Source organism: Sorex fumeus, unplaced genomic scaffold (genome assembly GCF_029834395.1).
Source record: "Sorex fumeus unplaced genomic scaffold, SorFum_2.1 ptg000143l, whole genome shotgun sequence".
Lineage (NCBI taxonomy): Eukaryota > Metazoa > Chordata > Mammalia > Eulipotyphla > Soricidae > Sorex > Sorex fumeus.
In genome coordinates this window covers 2325991-2351553 of record NW_026606200.1, presented here as the reverse complement: position 1 = coordinate 2351553, position 25563 = coordinate 2325991, and the positions used below count along the sequence as shown (strand labels likewise).

At 43.6% G+C, this 25563-nt stretch overlaps 1 protein-coding gene across 1 annotated transcript; it reads left to right on the top strand.

Moving 5' to 3' along the window:
* The first annotated feature begins 651 nt into the window (after positions 1 to 651).
* LOC130016027 (histone H3.1-like) lies at positions 652 to 24132 on the top strand. The gene is made up of 2 exons (XM_056106786.1): positions 652 to 696; positions 23722 to 24132. Exons 1-2 carry the CDS (start codon positions 652 to 654, stop codon positions 24130 to 24132), a joined length of 456 nt encoding a protein of 151 aa, XP_055962761.1.
* The last annotated feature ends 1431 nt before the right edge of the window (positions 24133 to 25563 follow it).

Sequence of the window (25563 nt, the reverse complement as noted above, 5' to 3'; positions counted from 1 at the left end):
TTGCCCTTTCACTTGCAGGGCTGACAGTTCCGTGGCAAATGCACACACTGTGGTTGAAAACATAAAACAGAAGTCCCTGACGTGGCCTTTTTGTTCTTGACTTTTGGTTGTTTGGTTGTTTGGCTAGTTAGTTGAAGACTCCTGGGCAGTGCTTAGGAGCTTCAGGGGCCAGTCTCAGAAATAGTCAGCTAACAAGGCTGGCAGTCAATGTTAGGGCCCAAGGATGTCATTTCACTCCAGGCTCTGTGGGGCCAGGAATTACCTAGCCAGACCTAGCTGTACTTGGAGGTCTCAAGGCCTGGTAATGCATGGGAGCCTTCTGATGCTGGAGATTGAACCCAGATGGGATGGATTATTGGCAAGTACCCTAACTACTTGCTATCTCTTATCCAGCACCTAAATTACTTGGCCTACTGGCCTTTTTTCAGAAAAAAAAAATTACTCCATGCTCCTATGAAAATATATCTTCTTTTAGTGAACTAAAAGAAAGTTCTAGACTCATAAATAAATCTCAGAAGAGATCAACAACTGCAGAGATTCCCTGTGCCAGACTGGGTCTTATCTGGGGCACCTAGAAGGGGTGCAAGTTAGCCAACCACCCACCCAAACAGAGCCCCAGAAGCCAAAACCCTCCATAACCCAATAGCTGCCATGCTCACAGCTGAACTCCACAGTCTCCGGATGAACCTCATGCAGGTATGAATCTGTTAAAAAAAAAAAAAACTCAGGTATGTAGGTTTTGTGACAGAAATCTCCAGGCTCTCATGGAGTCAGGGAGAGGTCACCTCCCCCCATCTCCCTGTTCTTCCAGGAGACTGGCAGACATTGAACTGTCTCTGGTGCCTCTGATGCCATATAAGGCCATTATCCAGAGATTCATAAATAAATCTCAAAAGAGACCAACAAGCTGCAGCGACACTTCTGGACCCCAAAGTCACCATCCAGTTAAAAATTTAAGTCTAGCTGTATCATCACATTCAAAAGTTTAGAATTCCTGGAGCATGTAGCTATACTTGCAGACGCGCAGCATCTCATACTCTGTAGCATTCCAGGAGTCGCACACCACATTGGATGGGATGTAAAGTAGAAGACAACCAATCTCAATTAAGATAATATTAGCCCACAAGCCCAACCTGTAACAAGATGTTAGTATTCTCTTATACAAGGGCTTAATGACTCCAAGGGGAGATATCACAATCATTACACACTTTCTTCTGAGAAAATCTTTTTTATAGTTTTAGCAAATTATTCATAACAAACAATACAAAATAAATTATTTAGGGCCTTTATTGGGGCGGGCTTGGGTGGTGTTTGGGAAAATTGGAAATGATGGTGGTGGAAAGGTGGTGGGATTGGTACTGGAATATTGAATGCAATAAGTCATCGTGAAAAACTTTATAAAATTGAATTAATTTTTTTTAAAACCTGCATCAGCCACATGTGAAGCAAGCATCTTATCCCCTATACTATCTCTCCAGTCCCCTAACAAGTTTTCTTACCTTGATATAGCTCCTAACCGATTGCGCTACTGGAGCTCCAGCTGGAGCGATAGCACAGCGGTAGGGCGTTTGCCTTGCACGCAGCCAACATAGCCGACTCGAGCTCGATTCCTCCACCCCTCTCGGAGAGCCCAGCAAGCTACCGAGACTATCTCGCCCCCACGGCAGAGCCTGGCAAGCTACCCATGACATACTCGGTATGCCAAACACAGTAACAACAAGTCTCATGATGGAGATGTTACTGGGCCCGCTCGAGCAAATCGAGGAACAACGGGAGGACCGTGACCGTGATATAGCTCCTGTTAAGGAGGTCCCATAAAGTCTTATTTTTAAAGTATTATATTTAGACAAGCTGTTATCAAATAATGAACCCATTTCAATAATTTTAAGGTATGATTTTACAGTAGCAGTGATCATAACTTACTCATGGCTCTGCACTCAGGGATCACTCTGGTCACGGTCAGGGACCATATAGGGTGTCAGGAATTGAACCCAAGTAAGAAATGTACAAGACAAATGCAAAAAAAAAAAGAAGAAGAAGAAGTTTCACCCAATTGCACTCAAGGCTACAGCTGTACCTCTGCTTCCCACCCCCACATATCATTCCACATCCCCTGGGGACTGTCTCACCAACTTTGAAACACTGCCATAAAAGGAGGTATGTTTCCTCTCTCAAGTTTTGGTAACTCATATTTATTAACCCATTCATTAAAGATTCATTGACTACATTTCTTTCTAGCAGATTTTATTCAAAATACTAAGATTCTAGAGATAATTCCATGACATCCCTTTTCACTTCTCAAAAAACTAAAAATTAAGTTTCCATATGACTTAACCCAAAAGTTCTATTCAGAAACCTATTCAGAAAAGACATCTGCACTTGTTCATTGTAGCACTATTCGCAATAGCCAAAATATAGAAACACCTAAAGTGCCCAATAACAGATGGTTGTATAAAGAAACTGTGATGTGTATATACACAGCTGTATATATGTGTATATACACAGTGTATATATCACTCCACTATAAGAAAATATAAAATCACGCAATTTACTGCTAAATGAATTGATCTGGGGTGAAGTGAGTCAGAAGAAGAGAGAATGCCCTCTCTCAGATGTGAGATATAAAGAAACTAACATAGTAAGCGAATTACAAAGGGCCTGAGAACAGAAAAAACAGAGCCTGAGAACTGGTATACAGAACTGATATTTCAGGGAGTATAGCTATGGGGGAAGGAGCTACTGTGGTGGAGAGTGTGGTGTTGAAATATTGTAAACTTGAAATTCTATCAATAACAGTAGTCTAAAATGAAAATAAGGGCCTGGAGCGATAGCAAGCGGGTAGGGCGTTTGCCTTGCACGCGGCCCAACCCGGGTTCAATTCCCAGCATCCCATATGGTTCCCCGAGCACGGCCAGGAGTAATTCCTAAAGGCATGAACCAGGAGTAACCCCTGTGCATCGCTGGTTGTGACCCAAAAAGCAAATAAATAAATAAATAAAAATAATAGTAGCAATAATAATAAAATAAAATAAGTCCCTTTGAGACTGGCTTCTTTCACTTAGCACAGTGATTTTGAGAATAAACCAAGTTGTACGTAACAGCATTTTGTTTCCTCTTATTTCTTGTTTTATCTTACAGGTGGACAAAGTTTTTCCACTTCTTTCCTTATTCTAATACCACTAAATGATTTCTCTTGTCTAATTGCATTGGCTTAAGTCCATATTATAATACGGAGTAGTGGATATCCATGCTTGCATTGTTCCTGGATATGCTTTCTGTGGTCCCCGTTTAAGTAAGATACTGACCACAGCAGTATATAACACATCTGTGCTGGTGTGTGACAAGCTAAACAACTCTCCCCCAATTACTCATTTCTTCAATTTTTATTATGAATAACCATTAAGCTTTGTTAAGTATTTTAGTTGTTGTTTTTGGGCCACACCTGGCTGTATTTAGAGCTTACTCCTGCCTCTGTGTTCAGAGATCACTCCTGGAAGTTTTGGGTGACCAAATGGAATATCAGGGATCAAATTTGGGTCAACCGCATGCAAGGTAAGCACCTTACCCACTATGCTATGTCTCTGACTCCTAAAGATTTATTTGTAATTACCTTGGAAATAATCCTTTTGATTATTGTTTTACTTTAAGTCAGTTTAAGATGAATGATACACATTGATATACAAAAGTTGAACAAGGTTTTTCATTCTTTTTAAAATTACATTTATATGGCCTTCGCAATAGTTCAGTTGGTAAGGTGCTTGCCTTGCACAAGGCTGACCTGAATTCGAGCCCCAACATTCATATGGTCCACTGAACCCTGAGCACAGATCCAGGAGTAAGCACTGAGCACTGTCAGATGTGCCCCCAATTCATATATATGTATATAGGATATATATACATATATTATATATAATATCTAATTTCCTGGGGCAGGAATATTGCTCAGTGGTGGACTGTGTATGAAGTCCTGGGTTTGATTCCTGGCACCGCAGGGTATGCCCAAGTATCATCAGTAAGAGTATTTTAAAACAGAAAATAATAAAAGTAAATTCATACATTCTACTGATTTGTCAGATTTTAATGTGATATTGGAGTAATTTGCTAATATTACATTAGCATTTTATTGATATTCAAGATATATCTATTGATCGAATGTTTTATTTTTTGCTGTTTTTATAAGACTCTGGTATCAATATTACACTTGTAAAAAAATCATTAGGGAACATGCCTTATTTCAATGCTCGAGAATACTTCTAAAATAGTAAGACTATTATAGCCGTCACTCCAATCCTCCCCTTCACTGTGGATGGATCTCCTGACACTAGTTTGTGGAGAAAGCTAAAATCCTAGACTCTGACATCTCTATTCTACCTGTCTCTTAACTCTCCCTCAACTGTCACGTCTCAGAAGTCCTGCTTGTCTTATACAAGGATATCCAGGAACCTTTGTAGCACAGAGATAATTTCTCAGGCAAGGCTTTTGGGATGCTCCAGCTAACTTACTCCACTTCAGCTCCTGCTGGTCTGAATTCACTACGGCAGGTCAGGCAGTGACGCTTTCTCAGCTTAGAAGGTCAACAGAAGCATATGTTTGGCCACAGGAAACAGATTCCTTATCAAAAGGCAAAACAAAACATGGTTTGATTTTTTTTAAATAATAATGTAGGAGAACTGCGATTTGTTCAGCAATTGATTAAGCTGATTGGACATGATCTCCACATTACTTTTTATTTATTTTTTAAATGCATCACCGTGAGACAGTCACAAAGCTTTCATGTTTGAGATTCAGCCATACAATGTCGGGAAACCCATCCATCCACCAGTGCACATTTTCCACCACCCACATCCCACTCCTCACCCTGCCTCTGTGGCAGACAATTTCCCCAATACTCTCTCTCTAGTTCTGGGCATTATGTTTTGCTCAAAATTTCCCACCACCATTCAAGACTACCTGCCAGGGGCAGATGCTAGATAATTTATTTTCCACTGCTCATTTTGAATATCATGAGAGCTCACACAGCCAAGATTGCAAATGTAAATTTCTAGATTGTAAACAGTTGGGTTTCAGAGACATTTCTGTATGGCACTAATCCACTTTGGGATTCAATTGGGAATCTCTGGGCTAGGGTTGTTGAGTCCTGGAGCCCACATACGGAGTTGGGGGTTGGGGAGGGCTTCCTTGTGGAAGCTCTTGATCATTAGGATTCCATCTGGAGTAGGAAGGGAGACTGCATCTGCTCCATCTGGGGTGCCCCGGTGGTATTGGCTCAGTATGGGGTCCAGAGAGATCTCTGGAACTGTGGTGTCTTCCGGGACTCGTTGCTGTGTCTCTGAATCAGAGCTGTTGATGTGCTAAGATCCACATTACAAAATTTTCAGCAGATTATATCTTGGTGAGGTTCATCCTGAGATGGTAGAGTTGGGCTAGAGGTATGACAGCAATTTTGGATTGTTGGAATCAAGTGGCTGCTGGGTGCTCTGCTTGGGCAGGCACGGGTCAACCTGCCCCCCTCCAATTTACCCCTTCTGTTCATCCATGCGTGGGTCCGAGCTTTTCTGCAGCTTTTGATCTCTTTCGAGATTTATTTACAGGTCTCTGAAGCAAGCCCGGCTATAGAATTTACAGGGTAGTGCTGGAGTTGGTTCGTGGAAGTGACTGCCAATGCTTCCATGTGTATTGGGAAGTGTGGGGAGGTAGCCCACCTCAACTCGAAAATAACCTGGAGATTTCAGTCACAAAACCCTCATGCCAGAATTTTCAGCAGACTATATCTTGGCGAGGTCTGTCCTGAGACGGTGGAGTCTGGCCAGGGATATGGTTGTGATTTTGGATTGTGAAAGCAAGTGGCTGCTGGGGGCTCTGCTTGGAGGGGCCACCAGGCCAACCCGCCCCCCTCCAATTTACCCCAGTCTGTTCAGCCATGTGCGGGTCTGAGATTAACTGCAGCTTTTAATCTCTTTCAAGATGTATCTATGAGCCTCTGAAATAAGACCAATAAACGAGCTTGCATAGCTGAACCAGAGATGGTTTGTGGGTGTGGCTCCCACATAGCTAACTTTTTTTTTAATCACTGTGGGAAAAGTTACAAAGCTTTCAGGTTTAATTCTCGGTCAAGCAATCATCAAACACATTCCCCTTCACCAGTACTTATTTTTCACCACCAAGAACTCCAATATACCCCCTCCCAACCCTCCCAATGCCTGTGAGGCAGATGAATTCTAGTTAACACTCTACTTTGATTAGATTCATTGTTTTGACAAAAGGTAAAGGTAAGGTAAAGGCCCTCCCGTTGATCGTCGATTTGCTCGAGCAGGCCCAGTAACGTCTCCATTGGAGACTTTGTTGTTACTGTGTCTGGCATATCGAATACATCACGGGTAGCTTGCCAGGCTCTCCAAGAGGAGCGGAGGAATCGAACTCGGGTCGGCCATGTTGGCCGCTTGTAAGGCGAACGCCCTACCCGCTGTGCTATCGCTCCAGCCCTATGCACCATTATTATTTTGAGTTTGCACCCCAAAATAAGACCTACTGAAAAGGCATTGTGAAATTATTTGTTTTCTACAGCTGGTTATAAGAACCAAAAGATGTTGTGTGTCCACAATAGCGGCCACGCGATTTTGGATTTCTAGTATTTTACTTATTAAGCCTGGAAGTATTTCTGCTAAGAGTCAGATAATTATGAGATTGGTTTCTGTGGCTCTGGAGCCATGGCCGTGCCGGAGAGCCGCTTGTGGGGGGCAACTCATGACCTCAGTAGGGCGTGAAGGACAAGCCGGGAATGCCCCCCCCCCATCCCATGAGGTTTCAGTTACCCCATCACTACCGGCTCATACCTGGCTTTCCAAAAAGCTCTGAGGTGGCCGCCATCTTGCTGTCCAGAGGGAAAAAGGTGGAAAGGAGCAACACCCTTTCCCTTCGGGGCAGGCATGGTGGCGTGGATAATGCATAGTCCATTCACTTTTCTGCTGCAAGCTGCCGGGCCCTGCATTAAGTCCCTGTGCTATTGGAGCCATGACCATGCTGGAGAGGCACTTGTGGGGGGCAACTCGTGACCTCGGTAGGGCACGAAGGAGAGCAGGGAACGCCCCCCTTCCCATGAGATTTCAGTTGCCCCGTCACGACCGGCTCATACCTGGCTTTCCAAAAAGCTCCAAGGCAGCCACCATCTTGCTGTCCAGAGGCCACATACCTAAATTTGGCTGCTTAATTTCTTGGTAAATGTGGTCCCAAGTGTTTGGGGTCTTGCTATAAGCACAACGCAATTTTGGGGTATCAGGAAGTCTGAAATCACCATCAGGCTGCTGATGCACTCGCCCCACAGGTACAGGTTAACCTGCTGGCAGTGTCATGCCCCCAGGGTTTGATTTTGATAGAAGAAGTTCACCTATTGTTAGCTCATAACTGATGTAATGACCCAGGAAACTTTTATTCTTTTTCTTTCTATCTGCATCAATTTCTTGGCAACTAATTTTTGTCCTCAACTGACTGTTTGGGAGTATCTCTTTCAACTTCTTGTCTGAATTAAAGATACAGTTAAATCAGATGAAACATGGAAGACAGAACACATTTATGTTACAAAAGAGAAGCAAAACTCTGAAATCCTCACAAGGGTGCATGCTGAGATGCCTAGAGCCCAGGTGACGCGGCTGAAGATGTGCTGTGAGATTTAATCACCACATGGGCACGCTGCTTTTAGTGCGTAGTAGTTTTGTTGATAAGTAAGAGGAAACAGTGTTAGTAAACAGAGGACCAGATCTGCCCCCTTTACAACTGTGAGTTTGCTTGCGATTTCAGTCACAAAACCCTCATACCAGAATTTTCGCAGATAATATCTTGGCGAGGTCCGTCCTGAGACGATGGAATCCGGGCGGGGATATGGCGGTGATTTTGGATTGTGGAAGCAAGTGGCTGCTGGAGGCTCTTCTTGGCAGGCCACCAGGCCAACCCACCCCCCCTCCAATTTACCCCGGTCTGTTCACCTTTCTCTCAACAGACTTCATGCTCTCTCTATGCTTAATTCCTTTCACAATCTCACACCCAAGTGAGATTAAAAGTATCATGTTAAGCGAAATGAGTCAGAAAGAGAGGGACAGACATAGAAAGACTGCATTCATCTGGGAAACATAAAGTAACAAAATAGGAGACTAACACCCAAGAATAGCCGAGATAAGTATCAGGAGTTTTACTCCATGGCTTGGAGGCCAGCCACAATGCTAGGGGGAAAGGCAGCTCAGATAGAGAAGGGAGCACCAAATAAAGGGTGTCGGGAGGATCCTCCCAGGATGGGAGAAGCATGCTGAAGGTAGACTATAGACTAGACATGATTGCCACTCAATGCCTCTTTTGCAAACCACAACACCCAAAAGGAGAGAGAGAACAGAGGGGAATGCCCTGCCACAGAGGCAGGGTGGGATAGGGGGTAGGGGGGTGGGAGGAATGCTGGGATCCGTGGTGGTGGGAAATGGGCAATGGTGGAGGGATGGGTATTTGATCATTGTATAATTGAAACCCAAACACAAAAATTTGTTTGTCTACAACTGTACCTCATGGTGTCTCACTAATAAAATTTTTTTAAAAAACTGTCATTTTAAGGATTCCTGTTTCTTTCACTTGATTTTTTATAATGTCACTGTCACTGTCACTCCCGTTGTTCATCGATTTGCTCGAGTGGGCCCAGTAACATCTCCATTGTGACAATTGTTACTGGGTTTGGTATATCGAATACGTCACGGGTAACTTGCCAGGTTTTGCCATACGGGCGAGATACTCTCGGTAGCTTGCTGGGCTCTCTGAGAGAATTTTTTATAATAACACCATTACTTATAAAGTTGTTAATAATGCATTTATTTCATGCATTCACTGTTCAACACCAATCCCGCTACCGGTGTGACCTTCCCTCCACTAATGTCCCAAATTTCCCACCACCATCCAAGCCTGTCCCCATAGCAGACACAAACAAATTAACTTTATGTTGCTTGTTGCAACAAAAAGACAAATGAAATTATCAAGAGACAGATAAATAAAAGACAATTAGGATGAAGGGTCCATTGTTATATCTCACAATGGTGTTAATAAAGTCATTGAGGATTTATTGAGCTGGTTGGTGCTAGTTGAACCTTCTGAGTTATTATTTTGGCTCACTGAGCTTGGTGTTCTCATATGCTACATTCCCATCAAATTTGCTGTCATCCTACCGAACTGTCAGTACTATAAAAATTGAAGGTTTTGCTCCAGGAGCTGTGGAGCTGGAATGAATTGCTGACTTGGTGACTTAATGAGGTTCAGTTGTGGATCTGGGTCATTTCTATGCAGGAAGATGTTAGGTGTAGGTGGATTTATGTCGTTTTAAACTGTTATCCATTTGATACATGATCCAAGGAGTGGAGATGAAAATAAAGTCTCAGTCTAATGAAAGTCTGGTTCAAAAAAAATGTCCTAAAGATAAACTGTAGCAAAGTATTTCAAATACTAAAAAGCACTAGAGGGGACCATAGTATGAGCACAGCAGAGAGGGCATTCACCCTGCATGCGGTCAACCCAGGTTCGGTCCCCAGCACCCCTTATGGTACCCTGAGCAGTGCTGGGAGTGATCCCTGAGTGCACAGCCAGGAGTAAACCCTGAGCACAGCCTCCCTACACATAAAATAATGATAATGATGATGATGATGATGATGATAACAAGCACTGTAGAGAAAGCAAAGCATTATAGAGCCTGGAGATATTTAGATCCTAAAATAAGAACCCCAGGGTAGTATTCCTTTTGAATAAATTTTCTCCTTTCAGGCCTCTCTACACCACCTCAAGGAGCAAATTAAAAGTCAGTTATCTGATATGAGGCCCCCATAGCCATGCCACCAAACTCGGCACCAGGCTGTTTCACTTGGGGCACCCTAGAGGGGGGTGGGTGAGAGCCCTCCCCGCCCCAAGGGACCCAGCTCTGGCAGCCGAAAACCTCCACAACCCAACCTCCGCCACACTCAAGGCTGCTCCCCACATGCTCGGACCAAGCCTCACATATGAATAAACAGATTCCTGGACATCGTAAGACACTCCCTAGCCATTCTCCATAATTAACACACCATATTTCATGGGGTTCAGAGAGTAGGCAGCAAATCATAGAGGAAAACATATATATGCATGTATACATATTTCAGATATATATATATGTATATACCAAAGCTTACATTACCAAAACTTTAACAACATGTTAGTGAAATCCTATAGAATGTCTTAATGGCTCCTATCAAAATAGAACAATCTTCACACTGCTTCCTTATGGACACTTTTGTAAGCATGTTCAGCAGTTCTTCATAACAGACAATATTAAATATATTATTTTGGTTGTGTTTTGGGACAGGGATTGGGGCTTGGGATGGAAACATCCCGAATTTGCTGGTGGGAAGGTGTAATGGGTGGTGGGATTGGTGTTTGAATATCAAATGTAATCAAATATTTTGAACTAACTTATAAAATAAATTTAATTAATTAAAACTAAAAGTCAGTTATCTGAGAGCCTGGCAAGCTCCCCGTGACGTATTCAATATGCCAAACACAGTAACAACAAAGTCTCCAATGGAGACGTTACTGGGCCCGCTTGAGCAAATCGATGAACAACGGGAGGGCCTTTACCTTACATTTACCTTACTTCTTTCAGACACAAGGGATTTCTCATCTGGCAGGTTTAAAGATTTAAGGGTCAACGAGATAGCTCCATCAGTTGAAGCGCATGGTTTGCATGCGGAAAGCCCACATTTGACCCCTGGCATCACAGGGTCCACAGGGCACTGAGCTAGGAGTACTTCCAGCACAGTCAGGTGTGACCCAAAAAAATGCACGTTAAATTTTTTTTTTATTTTATTGAATCACTGTGAGATAGTTACAAGCTTTCATTTTTGGTTTACAATCACACAATGATCAAACACCCATTCCTCCACCAGTGTACATTCCCCACCACCAATATCCTCAGTATACTCCTCCCTTCGCTCCCTTCCCCTGCCTCCATGGCAGACAATATCCCCCATACTCTCTCTACTTTTGGGTATTGTGGTTTGCAATGCAGATACTGAGAAGTTATCATGTTTGGCCCATTATCTACTTTCAGCACACAGCTCCCATCCTGACCAGTTCCTCCAGCCATCACGTTAAAATAAAATTAAAATATTTTTATCTGTAAAGAAAATTGATTTTTGTTTTAAATTTGCAATATCTCTTCATTGGATTAAGACAGTCAAAGAAAAGACAGTGGCCATGGCTCCAGAGGCAAAAGGACTTAATCCAGAGCCCGGCAGTTTGCAGCAGAAAAGTGAATGGACTATGCGTTAAACTACGGCACCATGCCTCCCCAGGAGGGAAAGGGTGTTGCTCCCTTCCGCCTTCCCCCGCCCCCAGCAGCAAGGTGGCCACCACCTCAGAATTTATTGGAAGCCAGGTATGAGCCAGCAGTGGCGGGGCAACTGCAATCTCATGGGAAGGGGGGCGGTACCGGCTCATCCTTCACGCTCTACCAAGGTCACGAGTTGCCCCCCACAAGCGACATTCTGGCACAGCCATGGCAGAGCCCAGCAGTTTGCAGCAGAAAAGTGAATGGACTATGCGTTAAACTATGGCGCCACGCCTCCCTGGGAGGGAAGGGGTGTTGTTTCCTTCTGCTTCCCCCCCCCCCCCCAAGCAGCAAGGTGGCTGCCACCTCAGAGCTTATAGGAAAGCCAGGTATGAGCCGGCAGTGACGGGGCAACTGCAGTCTCATGGGAAAGGGGGCAGTACCGGCTCATCCTTCACGCCCTACCGAGGTCACGAGTTGCCCCCCACGAGCGGCTCTCTGGCACAGCCATAACATCAGACGCACAGAAACCAATCTCGTAATTATCTGGCTCTTTGCAAAAATCCAAAATCGTGCGGTCGTGATAGCAGTCATGCGACATTATATGATTCTCATAACCAGCTATAGAAAACAAAGAATTTCACAATGCCTTTTCAGCAATTCTGATTGTTGGGGGGGAAATTCTAAACAATAATGGTGCATCTTTTGTCGAAATAATGAATGTAATCAATGTAGAGAAGAGTTAAGTAGAAATGATCTGCATCACAGGCATTGGGAGGGGTGGGAGGAGGGCATATTGGGGTTCTTGGTGATGAAAAATGTGTACTGGTGAAGGGAAAGGTGTTTAATCATTGTATGACTGAGACTTAAACCTGAAAGCTTTGTAACTTTTCCCACAATGATTCAATAAATAAATATAAAAAGAAAAAAATAAAATTATGAAAAAAAGTAATGTGGAGTTCATGCCCAATTCAATCAGCTAATCAGTGGCTGAATAAATAGCAGTACTCCTACATAAAAAAAAGTTAGACTCAGGAGAAATTAAACTTTGCTTCGAAATAATAATGACTATGATGGTAATAGTGATTAACATTTTATTTAGTATGTCCTCCTGGTAAAGAACAAAGTGCTTCCCACATTTAACTCATTTAATTTTTCTCACAGCTTATGGAATATACTACTCTTGTCCCTAGTCCGTGCCAGGCTGTTTTCTCTCGGGGCTCCCTAGGGTGGGACAGGTGAGAGCACTCCCCACCCCAAGGGACCCAGCCCTAGCAGCTGTCCAACCACCGCAACGCTCTAGGCCATTTTCCATGATGCTCAGACTGAGCCTCACTCATGAGTGAACATATTCCTGGACACATCATAAGACACTCCCTACCCATTTTCCATAATTACACACCATATTTGATGGGTTCAGACATTTGACAACAAAATATAATATATATACATATATATATATATATATATCAGAGAGCCCAGCAAGCTGCTGAGAGTATCTCTCCTGCCTGCATGGGCAGAGCCTGGCAAGCTCCCCGTGGCATATTCGACATGCCAAAAACAGTAACAATAACAGATCTCATTCCCCTGAACCTGAAAGAACCTCCAATCACTGGGAAAGATGAGTAAGGAGAGGCTGCTAAAATCTCAGGGCTGGCGCTTGGAGCAGAAAAGCAAATGGACTATGTGTTAAACCGCGCCAGCATGCCTGCCCGGAGGGGAAAGGGTGTTGACCCACTCGCCCGCTCCTCTCTGGAAAGAAATATGGCGGCCGCAACGGAGCCTTGTGGACAGCAGGTTTGAGCCGCGGGGGGGTGGGGGGGGGCGGCAGGGACCTCATGGGAAGGGGGGCGTAATGGGCCGTCCTTCATGCCCGACCGAGGTCGCCAGCTGCCCCCCACGAGCGGCTCTCCGGCACGGTCACGACTCCAGAGCACAGAAACCAATCTCTTAACTATCTAACTTTTAATAGAAATTCTTCCAGGGTTAATAAGTAAAATAGCAGAAATCCAAAACCGCGCGGCCGCGATATCATTTTATTCTTAAACAAAGTTGTAGAAAGCAAAACATTTCACAACGCTGTTTCAGTATGTCTGAATTGGGGGGGGAGGATCGTAAACCCTAAACAATAATTGTGCATCTTCTATCGAAACAATGTATCTAGTCAAAGTAGATAGAGTATTAACTAGAACTCAACTGCCTCACAGGAATTGGGAGGGGTGGGAGGTGGGGTTCTATTGGGGTTCGTGGTTAAAAATAAGTATTGGTAAAGGGAAATGTGTTTGATATTTACATGACTGAGACCTAAACCCGAAAGCTCTGTAACTTTTCCCACAGTGATTCAATAAAGAAATAAATTATATAAAAAAATAATAAAAAAATAAAATCTCAGGGCTGGGAGGAATAGAGACATTACTGGCACCTGCTCGAGTAAATCGACGAACAGGATGACAGTGATACAGTGACATATTTTATTTACTTTTATATTTTGGCTGGAGCGATAGCACAGCAGTAGGGTGTTTGCCTTGCATGTGTCCAACTCAGCCGACCCGGGTTCGATTTCTCTGCCCCTCTCAGAGAGCCTGGCAAGCTGCCGAAAGTATCTTGCCTGCACAGCAAAGCCTGGCAAGCTACCTGTGACATATTCAATATGCCAAACACAGTAACAAGTCTCACAATGGAGATGTTACTGGGCCCACTCGAGCAAATGGATGAACAGTGGGAGGACAGTGATTAAAAAAAAAGTGCTACTTTTATATTTACAAAGTATTCCCATATTTCTCCAGATCATATAAAAATGTTCTTAGATGATCAGTTATCAGTCAATAACTATATCACTGTCACTGTCCTCCCGACAAATGTAATCACTATTGGTAGTCCTTTAAATTCTCACCTCAAGATTCTAATAAGAGGAAATTCTTCAGGTTTGATAGCACAAAACATTAGTTTGGTAATTTGTAATGGATTATGGAGTCCAGATTCTACCAGAACAATTCTAGAAACTTAGTCTTGCCCTTTCTTGGAGTAATAAATAGCTTAATTAGTGCAGGACCCTTTTCTGAAAATCTCCAATAATGTCCATTTCCCTACTCCTTTATCTTAACTTTCAATTTTAATTTCCTCTTTGCACTGCCTTAGAGTGATTTCAACCATTCTCATGTCTCCTGGTGACCATTTACTGTTACCCAAATTTGATCTAAGTTCCCTAAACTCATCCTGGAAAACTTGCCTGGTGATGCAAGCTTTAAAGTGTGGCATAACTTGGTGGAATTGTGCATCAGTCTTCAGTAGCCAATGAAGGCAGGACAGGACTTGGATCTTAACTCTCCACCGGGACTGCTGGACCTCTGCAGGCTCCTTAACCTCCTCCTCAGTGTCTCTGTGTCTCTTCCTGAGCCTCAGTACTGTCCTGGTGGAACCTTTCCTCATAGACAGGAGTTCCCGAGGGAGCAGCCGCAGATGGTGGTGTGGAGGGGATCCAGATCTTCACCACACAGGACGGGCCCTGGCCTCTGCATCCTCCGTGGCAGCTCTGCGTCTTGGGGTTAGAGATCAGAGATGAGAACGTTATTTTCTGTGCTTGGTGGAAATTACCAGAACCCAAGTTCTTCAAAACATACTGTTGGCCTCAGTGAAAAGTGAAAACGAAAGAATGTCAGGCAGGAAGTGGGTGGAGAGGAAGGAAAAGGTAGAGCTGGACCTTCATCAGAGGAGGGTGACAGGAAATAGACTGAAGAACTATTTTCTTCCCCAGGAACAAACAGGGAGAGGCTTTGGTGAGGAGTGAGGAGCTGAGTAGACCCCACTCAGGAGTCACAGCGGGCAGGCCCCTCTACAGCTCACTTTTTTTAATGTATAAGTATTGCTATTTATTTAGCCATTGATTAAGCTGACTAAAGCGGGCATGAACTCCACATTACAATTTTTTTAGATTTTTTTAATTGAATATCCATGAGATAGACCATTACAAAACTGTTCATAATTGAGTTTCAGTCACACAATGACTCAGCACTCATCCCCCCACCAGTGCACATCTCCTACCACCATCCCCCATTTCCCTCCTACCATCCCCCAACATCCCACCACCCACCCCCAGCCTCCCTCTATGGCAAACACTTTCTTCCTTCTTGCTCTCTCGTTCCTTTTCCTCTTGTGCATTATGGTTTGCCATACAGGTGCTAAGAGGTCATCGTGTTTGTTCAGGGCTTTCAGTATTTTTATTGGGACGGTAAGGCTGGAGTATCAAGCTCACACTTTTGTCTTGTTTGTTTGTTTGTTTGTTTAAGGACCACACCTAGCCATGCCCAAGGCTCACCCCTGGTTCTGGGCTCCGGGATCACTCCTGGCAGAGCTGGGGGACCATACATAATGCAGGGGATCCCTGGAAGAAGAAGCATCAGATTTTCCTTGCCAGCTTCTCTGAGCAGCCCAATTTTTTTTACTGCTCTCATCCTATATTTTTAACATTCCTGCAGTCACAGGCTCTATCTAATGTGTAAGAAGTTCACAGTTGCCAAAAATTATAAATTCTGCCCCAGGTCTTAAGCTCATCAAGTCTAAGAGCCAATATCTCAGGTCAAACAGAAAACCCAGAAGACCAAAAGCAGCCAGGCCACTCTGGAAATTCCCTGAATTCTCTGTGACATTCTGGTCACTGGACAGGTAACACAAAGACCCAGTTTCTCTATAAAAATTCCCAAAATGAGCCTTACTTAACTTAGTCCTATACTAAGTTCTTCCCCTTTCTGTTTTCCATAAACTTTTCTATTTTCCTAATTCTGAGTCTGAATATCTTTATTACTCAGTATTTTCATTCTTAAAAATTTGGAAAAAAAATAAATAAAAATTTGGAAGAGGGCTGGAGCAATAGCACAGCGGGTAGGGTGTTGGCCTTGCACGCGGCCAACCCGGGTTCGATTCCCAGCATCCCATATGGTCCCCTGAGCACCGCCAGGGGTGATTCCTGAGTGCAAAGCCAGGAGTAACCCCTGTGCATCGCTGGGTGTGACAGGAAAGATACTGCTGGAATAACCTTTCTGACTGCTTCTGAGTAAGAAACTAAGTGTATTTATTTTAGAAGCCAGCCATGCTAGAAAGTACGTGACTGACAACTGAACTGGGCATGAACCCCAGACCCTATGCTGGAGCACACCCTGGAAACAAACAAAACCGATAGATAAATAAACAAAGGCTTGAGGTACTTGTGATACTTGCAGGTGGCACCAGTCAATCCGTGGGAAGTCAAGTCAACTTAAACTTTGCCCTGTGGTTGAAGGGGGTTGTACCCCGACCATTTCTCTATGGGGTTCAGCCCAGTCCATTTATAACAACTTTCTCTCTCCCTCTCTTTGTAACAACTCTCTTTAATAAAACCTTTGAGCTCCTTATGGGTGTCTTGTGTTTGAATTGCGGACCCAAACAACACCCACATGCAGATCATGTAACACATGAAGAGGCGCTTGGGCGTTTGAATTCTTGCTGCTGTGCTTTTAGGTCCATGAAAATGTGGGCCGGCCTCTGGCGTGATTGTTCTCCCTCCTTCTCCAGCCCATTCCACACTGGGCCCTGCAAATAATCTCTGACCTCTCTCCCTCTCTCTGCCAAACCTCTTTAGGTGACTGATCAATACACAAACGTTTACAATGGTTTTGTGGTACATATGTTCTGAATATCTGACCCGGAAACAGGAAGCACCCTAGATGTATGTTAAAGGCTACCTAGTTCATTCTACACAAGTGACCTTGACATGGTTATCACCAAAACAGATCGAGCCACTAATGCAGCTCACAGTTTCTATAGCTTAGATAAGGCTCTATGGGGGGTTTTTCATGTAACAAAGGTTGCTAGCATAACTGCTGACACACACGCAGTTGGTATAGTCAGTGATTAATATAATTAGTTTTAAATTCCGTATAGAGATTTATTGATTATTTCTGTGACCCTATTCCATTCCTGCTCACCCTGACGGGCCTTGCTCTCTTGTCCTGTTTTGGTTGTAACTTTATGACTTACGATTCATTCATTTCATCTCAGCTCCTAGAATGGGTCACTCGGAGGATCTATCTCTTAGTTTCCTGCTTCTGCCTATAGATTTTCCACTTCTTTTACACACAATGGAATTCTATTCAGCTATAAGGAAAAAATTAAATCATGCAATATGCCATGAGATGGGGGAATCTGGAAAGTATTCCACTGATTAAAGTTAGAAAGAAGAAGGACACAGAATGATATTTTTCATATGTGGGATAGTTTTATTTTATTTTTTTAATGTAGGAGTACTGCTTTTTATTCAGCCACTGATTAGACTAATTGAACTGGGCATGAACTTCACCTTGCTTTTTTTTTTTCATTTTTTTATAACTTTACTTATTGAATCACCGTGAGAGAAGTTACAACGTTGTTGGGTTTAAGTCTTGGTCATACAATAAAACACCCATACCTTCACCAGTGCCCATTCTCCACCATCAAAAAACCCAGCATAGCCCCATCCCACACCCTCCCCCTACCTGTGGGGCAGATGATTTCCAGAATACTCTCTCTCTACTTTGATTACATTACATTTAATATTTTGACACCTGACCCACCATTATTATTTGGGATTTTACCCCAACACTCAGATCTGCTGAAAAGGCAACACTAGACAATTTGTTTCTATTGCTGGTTATGAATAACATATGGTGTCGCATGGCTGCAGTAGAGCCACGTGATTTTTGGAATTCCGAAGTTCTAACACTTAAATCTGGAGGGATTTCTGCCAAAACCTGCTGGGTTCGAGATTTGTTTCTGAGTCTCTGGGATCATGGCCATTAAGCGACTTGATCAGGAACCAGAGAGGCCATTCGTGGGCAGCGACTTGGGGTCTCGTTGGGACTGAGAGGAAAGGGCCGGCTCCACCCCCATCCCATGAGGCCCCGCATCTCATCACTGTGGGCCCAAACCTGACCATCCAATGGCCTCTGGCGGATGGCGGCCATCGAGCCGCCAAGAGGGAGCAGGCAGAGGGACAGCACCCTTTCCCCCCGGGGTGGCCCAGCAACAGTAATCTGCTGCACGGTCCAGACACATTTCTGTCCAAAGCCGCTGAGTTTCGAGATTTGTTTCTGAGTTTCTGGGATCATGGCCATTAAGCAGTTCGATCAGGAACCAGAGAGTCCATGCTCCAATTATTCAGCTGAGCTGGAGGTGGTTTGTGAGTGTGTCTCTCACATACCTAATTTTTGGCCGTTTACTTTCTTGGTAAACATTGCCCCAAGTTTTGGGGGTCTGGCCAAAGGCACAGCAGCAATTTTGGGGTATCTGGAAGTCTGAAGATGCCAGCAGGCTGCTGATGCACTCACCTCACAGGTACAGATCGACCTTCAGGCGGCACCATATCCTTTATATGTGGGATAGTTTAGTTTAAAAAACACACACACACACAGTAAGGAAATAACTAATTATCAAGATACCACTATTTTATTAACTATTTCTACATTTTATTAACTATTTCTATGCCTTGACTGCTATCACTGGTACTGCATTTAGAATCCTGGTCTACAGAACTGAGCTGACTCTGACAGGGGCCACAGAGGGACAAGAGGGGTGCCCTGAGACAATGGAGGAGGCAGGCACTCAGGGAAAAAAAGGTGTGGTGTTAGAAAGGTGTGTGCATGAAACCCTGTCCACAGCATTGTCAATGATGGTGCCTAAAACAAAATATATGGTCTGAGTTGTTTTCTTTTCATTGGTGAATGTTATTTCATTATATACATGCAACCTTTCATGCAGCAATTTTTATGTGTAAATATTTTTTTAATTCTTATTAGTGAAACACTATGAGGTACAGTTGTAGACTTACAAATTTTTGTGCTTGGGTTTCAGTTATACAATGATCGAGTACCCATCCCTCCACCACTGTCCATTCTCCACCATCACTGATCCCAGTATCCCTCGCACCTCCCAATTCTCCCCATCCCACCCTGCCCCTGTGGCAGGGAATTCCCTTTTGTTCTCTCTCTTCTTTTGGGTGCTGTGGCTTGCAAAAGAAGCATTGAGTGGCAATCATGTTCGGTCTATAGTCTACTTTCAGCATGCATCTCCCATCCTGGGAGGATCCTCCCAACACCCTTTATTTGGTGCTCCCTTCTCTATCTGAGCTGCCTTTTCCCCTAGCATGTGTGGCTGGCCTCCAAGCCATGGAGTAAAATTCCTGGTACTAATCTCGGCCATTCTTGGGTGTTAGTCTCCTATTTTGTTACTTTATGTTCCCCAGATGAATGCAATCTTTCTATGTCTGTCCCTCTCTTTCTGACTCATTTCGCTTAGCATAATACTTTCCATGTAGTACCACTTGTATGTAAATTTCATGACTTCATCTTTTCTAACAGCTACATAGTACTCCATTGTGTAGATGTACCAAAGTTTCTTGGCTCTGCACTCAGGAATTACTCCTGGTGGTGCTTGAAGGACCATATGGGATGCTGGGGATGGAACCCGGGTCATCCGCGTGCAAGGCAAACGCCCTACCTGCCATGCTATCGCTCCATTCCCAAAGTTTCTTTAACCAGTCCTCTGTTCTCGGGCACTCAGGTTTTCTCCAGATTCTGGCTATTGTAAAGAGTGCAGCAATGAACAGACAATTGCGGCTGTCACTTCGACTGTACCTTTTTGCCTCTCTGGGATATATTCCCAGGAGTGGTATTGCTGGGTCAAATGGGAGCTCATGCAGCAACTTTTCATTCAGTGATGTGGAGAGGAGGTTCCTAATTCTTACCACCACCTCTGAGCAATGTGTTGAAATGGCAGGACAGTCGGGAACACCGCCCCTGCCATAGTCTCTGCCCAGAGTCACCCTCGGGTGCTCTCTTGTTGCATAAGGCAGATTCTCTGGAATGTATTTTCAATCAAGATAATGAATTTGGGGAGAAATTGTTTATAGTTCAGCTTTTTAAACTTGGGTCATAAGCACACATGCTGCCCCTTAGCTTACATCAGGATCAAGAAGAAATTGGCAACATTAAATGTTTCCGAACATGCAACTATCAAAAATGAATTCAAAATGAAATGCAACATGAATGCAAGGTATTCTGGAAAGCCCTCACTCACATTGTTTGGTGAGATTCAGAGTATTGAAAGTGGAAAATGTCAAAACCCAAGTTCATAGCAAATATTCAAAGTGTGGGCATTTATATAGTGAGAGAAAAATTGAGGTGAATTATCCTCTGATTATTTAATGAGTTCAAAATAGAATAGTGAGGGGCTGGAGCAATAGCACAGTGGGTAGGGCGTTTGTCTTGCACGCAGCCAACCTAGGTTCGATTCCCAGCATCCCATATGGTCCCCTGAGCACCGCCAGGAGTAATTCCTGAGTGCATGAACCAGGAGTAGCTCCTGTGCATCGCCGGATGTGACCCAGAAAGCAAAAAAAAAAAAAAAATAGAATAGTGAGTTGAAACCACTTAAGTGGGCAAAGTCCCACCAGGATAAATGAGCTGCAACGACCAGCTCATCCACACTAGAGGCATAAATTAGAGTAAATTTAACCCTCCAAGTGTTAGATTTTTTTAACTCATCTTTATCTTAATTTTTTTATAAATTTTTAGAGCAGTACAAAGCCATTCATGATTGAATTTCAGTCGTACAGAATTCCAACACCCATTCCTCCACCAGTGTTCATTTTCCAGCACCTGACTGACTCTATAGCAAGCACTTTTCTTCTCTCTCTCTCTCTATCTCTCTGTCTCTCTCTCTCTCTTTCTCTCTCTCTGTCTCTCTCTTTCCTTTTGGGCATTGTGGTTTGCAATATTGATACTGAAAGGTAATCAAGGATATCCTGTACCTACTTTTAACCCTCACATCTTGTCCAGAGTGATCATTCCCAGCTATTATTGTCATAGCGGTCTCTTCTTGATCATAACTACTCTCCAAGTGTTAGATTTCGATAGCACAGCGGGTAGGGCGTTCGCCTTACAAGCGGCCAACATGGCCGACCCGAGTTCGATTCCTCCGCCCCTCTCGGAGAGCCTGGCAAGCTACCGAGAGTATTCGATATGCCAGACACAGTAACAACAAAGTCTCCAATGGAGACGTGACTGGGCCCGCTCGAGCAAATCGACCATCAACGGGAGGGCCTTTACCTTTACCTTTACCTTTACATTAAAACTATTTCTTTCTTTTATGTAGTACATTCTTTTAGATGTTTATACCTTTTCCTTCAGCAAACAATGTTTTTTATCATCTTATTGGAAATGTTATGCTCTATATATGCATGTATGGAAATAACAAGTCACTCATAGCCATTTAATTCTATAAATCAATATGTTTTCCTTTCTGTCCAACTGAAATCGTTCACCACTAATTTTTTTTCCTATTCACACGGTAAGATAACTGGTCCACAGGATAATATTAAATTTCCCATTCTGTCTGTCTGTCTTGTGTCTAAAATGAGGATTGCACACCCAGGCACTCAGAAGGGTTCTTTGGCAGTGGGGGGAGTTCAGTGGAAATTAAAGAGGGGACAGGTACTCGAGTTTTCTTTTGTTTCTAATGCCTCTTCCTAGTTTGAAGGGGGTCACGGGGTGAACCTTGCTTTGAGGATAGTAAATCCAGTAAACCCACCTCCACAACAAGTTTGATAGTGATGACCTTTATTTCCCAGATAATGCTTGGAAGTGAGCATATTTCAAAGAGGAACTTTTTTCTGTTTGAAGGGAAACTATTTGGAGTGACTGCCTTCAGCTCAAGTAAAGCCAGTTCACTAGAAAACTTAGGTTTTATGAGCTACTTCAGTTTATAGATTACTGTAGGGTTTCTAGTATAAAACCAATGAAAAGGAACAGCTGGCTGGGAGAATGGTCCCTCCCACTGACGTCACACACTTCCGTGCCCATAGCTTTGGTGCGAGCTGCCAGGATTCAGGGAGAAACAAGTATGAGAGGGGGATAAACCAGAGCTTCCTGCTCATAGGAGAGATCAGATCACAAAACTCTTCGTTGAGGAAGTCAGGCTAAAGTGGGGGTGGGGAGGGGTTCAAAGTTTTTCAAATTATAATGATTCAATCAAGCACATTATTTAGACACGCACTAATATTTTCAGAAACAATGTAAGAATAGTAAATGAATAAAATGGTTAATTTTAGCAGCCTGTAGAACAATCAAATGGAAAAGGTGGGTCCAAGGTACTCAGTGTTTGCTTTTTCATAATTGTATTGTGATAAAAATAGAGATGTTTATACCTTTTCCCTCAGCAAACAATATTTTATAACATCTTATTGGAAATTTTATGCTCTATACATGCACTGTATGAAATATCCACACTTAAATATTTTAGAGTAAATTATAATAGAGTATAATAGATATATTTTATAAATTAAAATATAATAGAATAAAATATGATTAAAAAATACACATCTCCAGAAACTCTTCATCATGTGGGACAAAACTCTGCAGACACTGAAAAGTCACTCCCCATTGACTCTTCCTTCCCTGGGACTCACCATTTCATTAACTCTTTCTATGCCTTGACTACTATCAACGGTGATGTATTTAAAATCCTGCAATAATTATCCTACAAAACTGTCTTAGTTCACTTATCATAGTCTTCAAAGTTCACTGTGTATTTTAGTGTGTGTGTCAGGATTTCCTTCCTTAATAGGGCTGGAGCGATAGCACAGCGGTAGGGCGTTTGCCTTGCACGCAGCCAATATGACCAACCGGAGTTCGATTCCTCTGCCCCTCTCGGAGAGCCCGGCAAGCTACCGAGAGTATCTCGCCCGCACGGCAGAGCCTGGCAAGCTCCCCGTGTAGTATTCGATATGCCAAACACAGTAACAACAAGTCTCACGATGGAGACGTTACTGGGCCCGCTCGAGCAAATTGATGAACAACGGGAGGACCGTGACCGTGAATAGGCAAATAAGATTCCAATATAATGATGGATAGATAGATATACATTTGCTTTATCCACTCACCTGTGCATAATTTTTTACATTTTAACCTTTTGGTTATTGCAACTAATATGATCCAATGAACACAGAAGAACAGATATACTGTGATTCTGAATTTGGTTCTTTTGGAACAGAGTGACTTTTATGATTGCTAAATAGAAAAATACTCGTCCAATGCCCCTTCAACAACAATAACTATGTGCCCATGGACAAAAGTGGTTTGGTGTTAATTGTGGGACCCAAGAAAGAGATTGTGAACTCCCAGGCAGATGATTTAAAAACTGTGCTCTTAGTTACAAATTCAAAAATTTCTCTGTACCCTGAACTTGGAGCCTGACAAGCTACCAAGGGTATCCAGCCCACATGGCAGAGCCTGGCAAGCTCCCCGTGACATACCAAATATGCCAACAACAGTAGCATAAATGGGTCTCATTTCCCTAACCCTGAAGGAGTCTCTAGCTGAGCTGGAAAAAACAAGAGGGCTCATACTAATCCGACGACACGCAAGTCAACAGGTGGGAAGGTGCCCCGCAAGCAGCTGGCCACCAAGGCAGCCCACAAGAGCGTGCCAGCCACGGGAGGTAATAAGAAGCCTCACTGCTACCTGCCCGACACCGTGGTGCTTCGTGAGATCTGCCGCTACCAGAAGTCCACCGAGCTGCTTATCCACAAGCTGCCATTCCAGCTGCTGGTGCACGAGATCACGCAGGACTTCAAGACTGACCTGCACTCCCAGAGCTTGGCAATCATGGCACTGCAGGAGGCTTGTGAAGCCTATCTGATGGGGCTCTTCGAGGACACCAACTTTTGCATCATCCACACCAAGTGTGTCACCATTATGCCCAAAGACATCCAGCTGGTGTGCCGCATCCGCAGAGAGAGGGCTTAAAGTTTATAATGCTAAAATCTCAGGGCTGGGACAAATGGAGACTCTACTGGCGCCTACTCAAGAAAAAAATCAATGATTAATGGGATAACAGTGACAGTGACGGTGACCCTGAGCTTGGTCCTGCCGGTTGTATCAAATGCAGAGAGATCTGGGAGGTTTCTCACTCACCTCTGAGTTGGGTGTTCGGCATGCAGACCTGGGCCCCTCCTGGAGTTCCAGAAGATCCCTGGAGTGTTGCATACACCAGTTCCAGTTCCTTTTGACCATGGCCTAAAGCCCTTGAGAAATACTAACTTTAACACCTCACTCACAAGGGCCAGAGATAGTATAGTGAGCTTTCATTGCACATTGCTGACCAGGCCAAAAATCTCAATAAAAATATCTTTTTACATCTGGCCACTCATTCACCTTCCATGTATAACAGCGTCTGAACAGGAACTTTGGCATCCTAATGGCCCCTGTCAGCTCCCCAGTTCACCCCCAAAGTCCTAGGTCACAACTTGGACCCACCCCAAAGAAGGCTTGGTATCCCTTCCTGCTGCATTTTGAGGACTCTGGCCCTGGGCCATCCAAGTGAACGATGGTTCAGATTTTCCGCTTTCAGATATTTATCTGCTCCTTGACTTGGAGAAACAAAACACAGCACTGAGGTGACCTAATAGTGGCTGCTGAGGGCAGCTGGAGCGGAAGGAAGAGGCTGACTAGAAGAGACCTAAGGATGGTGGTGGAGGGACTTTGACGCTGGTGACAGTGAAGGTGCAGTTTAGCAAAAGCACGTTAACAATGCTGTTAACAATATTGTAACCACATTACCTCAACCCAAATAAAATAAAAATTTCAATTTATTCGAAGCTCACTAAATCCAGTTCAGTCATCCAACTCTTTGACAACCCAGTTCAAGAACCACCAGACTGGGGAATGTTTCCACTAACATAAAGAACTATTTTTATAAATATAAGTAAATCATTTTATAGAAGGATGTAGCAATCATTAATATATGTGCCATCAATATTGGAACAACCAAATCATTAAGATAATACTATAGCACTGTAGAACTGTCGTAGCACTGTCCTCCCGTTATTCGCTGATTTGCTCGAGCGGGCACCAGTTACATCTCCATTGTTAGACTTGTTGTTACTGTTTTTGGCATATAGAATTTGCCATAGGTAGCTTGCCAGTCTCTGCCATGTGGGCACGATACTCTCGGGAACTTGCTGGGCTCTCCGAGATGGACGGAGAAATCAAAGCCTGGTTGGCCGTGTGCAAGGCAAATGCCCTGCCCGCTGTGCTAATACATCAAAAGGTGTTAAAAAAAAAAAAGGGAGACTGAAAGAGGAATAAGAAGTTTCATTTTTTTTTTATTTATTTATTGAATCACTGTGGGAAAGGTTACAAAGCTTTCAGGTTTATGTCTCAGTCATGCAAATATCA

What these genes read in the sequence shown, in the direction of transcription:
- LOC130016027 (XM_056106786.1), top strand. Translation starts at nt 652, where the DNA reads ATGCTCACAGCTGAACTCCACAGTCTCCGGATGAACCTCATGCAG. An exon ending in TCCGGATGAACCTCATGCAG is followed by an intron (nt 697 to 23,721) that starts GTATGAATCTGT and finishes GGAAAAAACAAG; the next exon opens with AGGGCTCATACTAATCCGAC.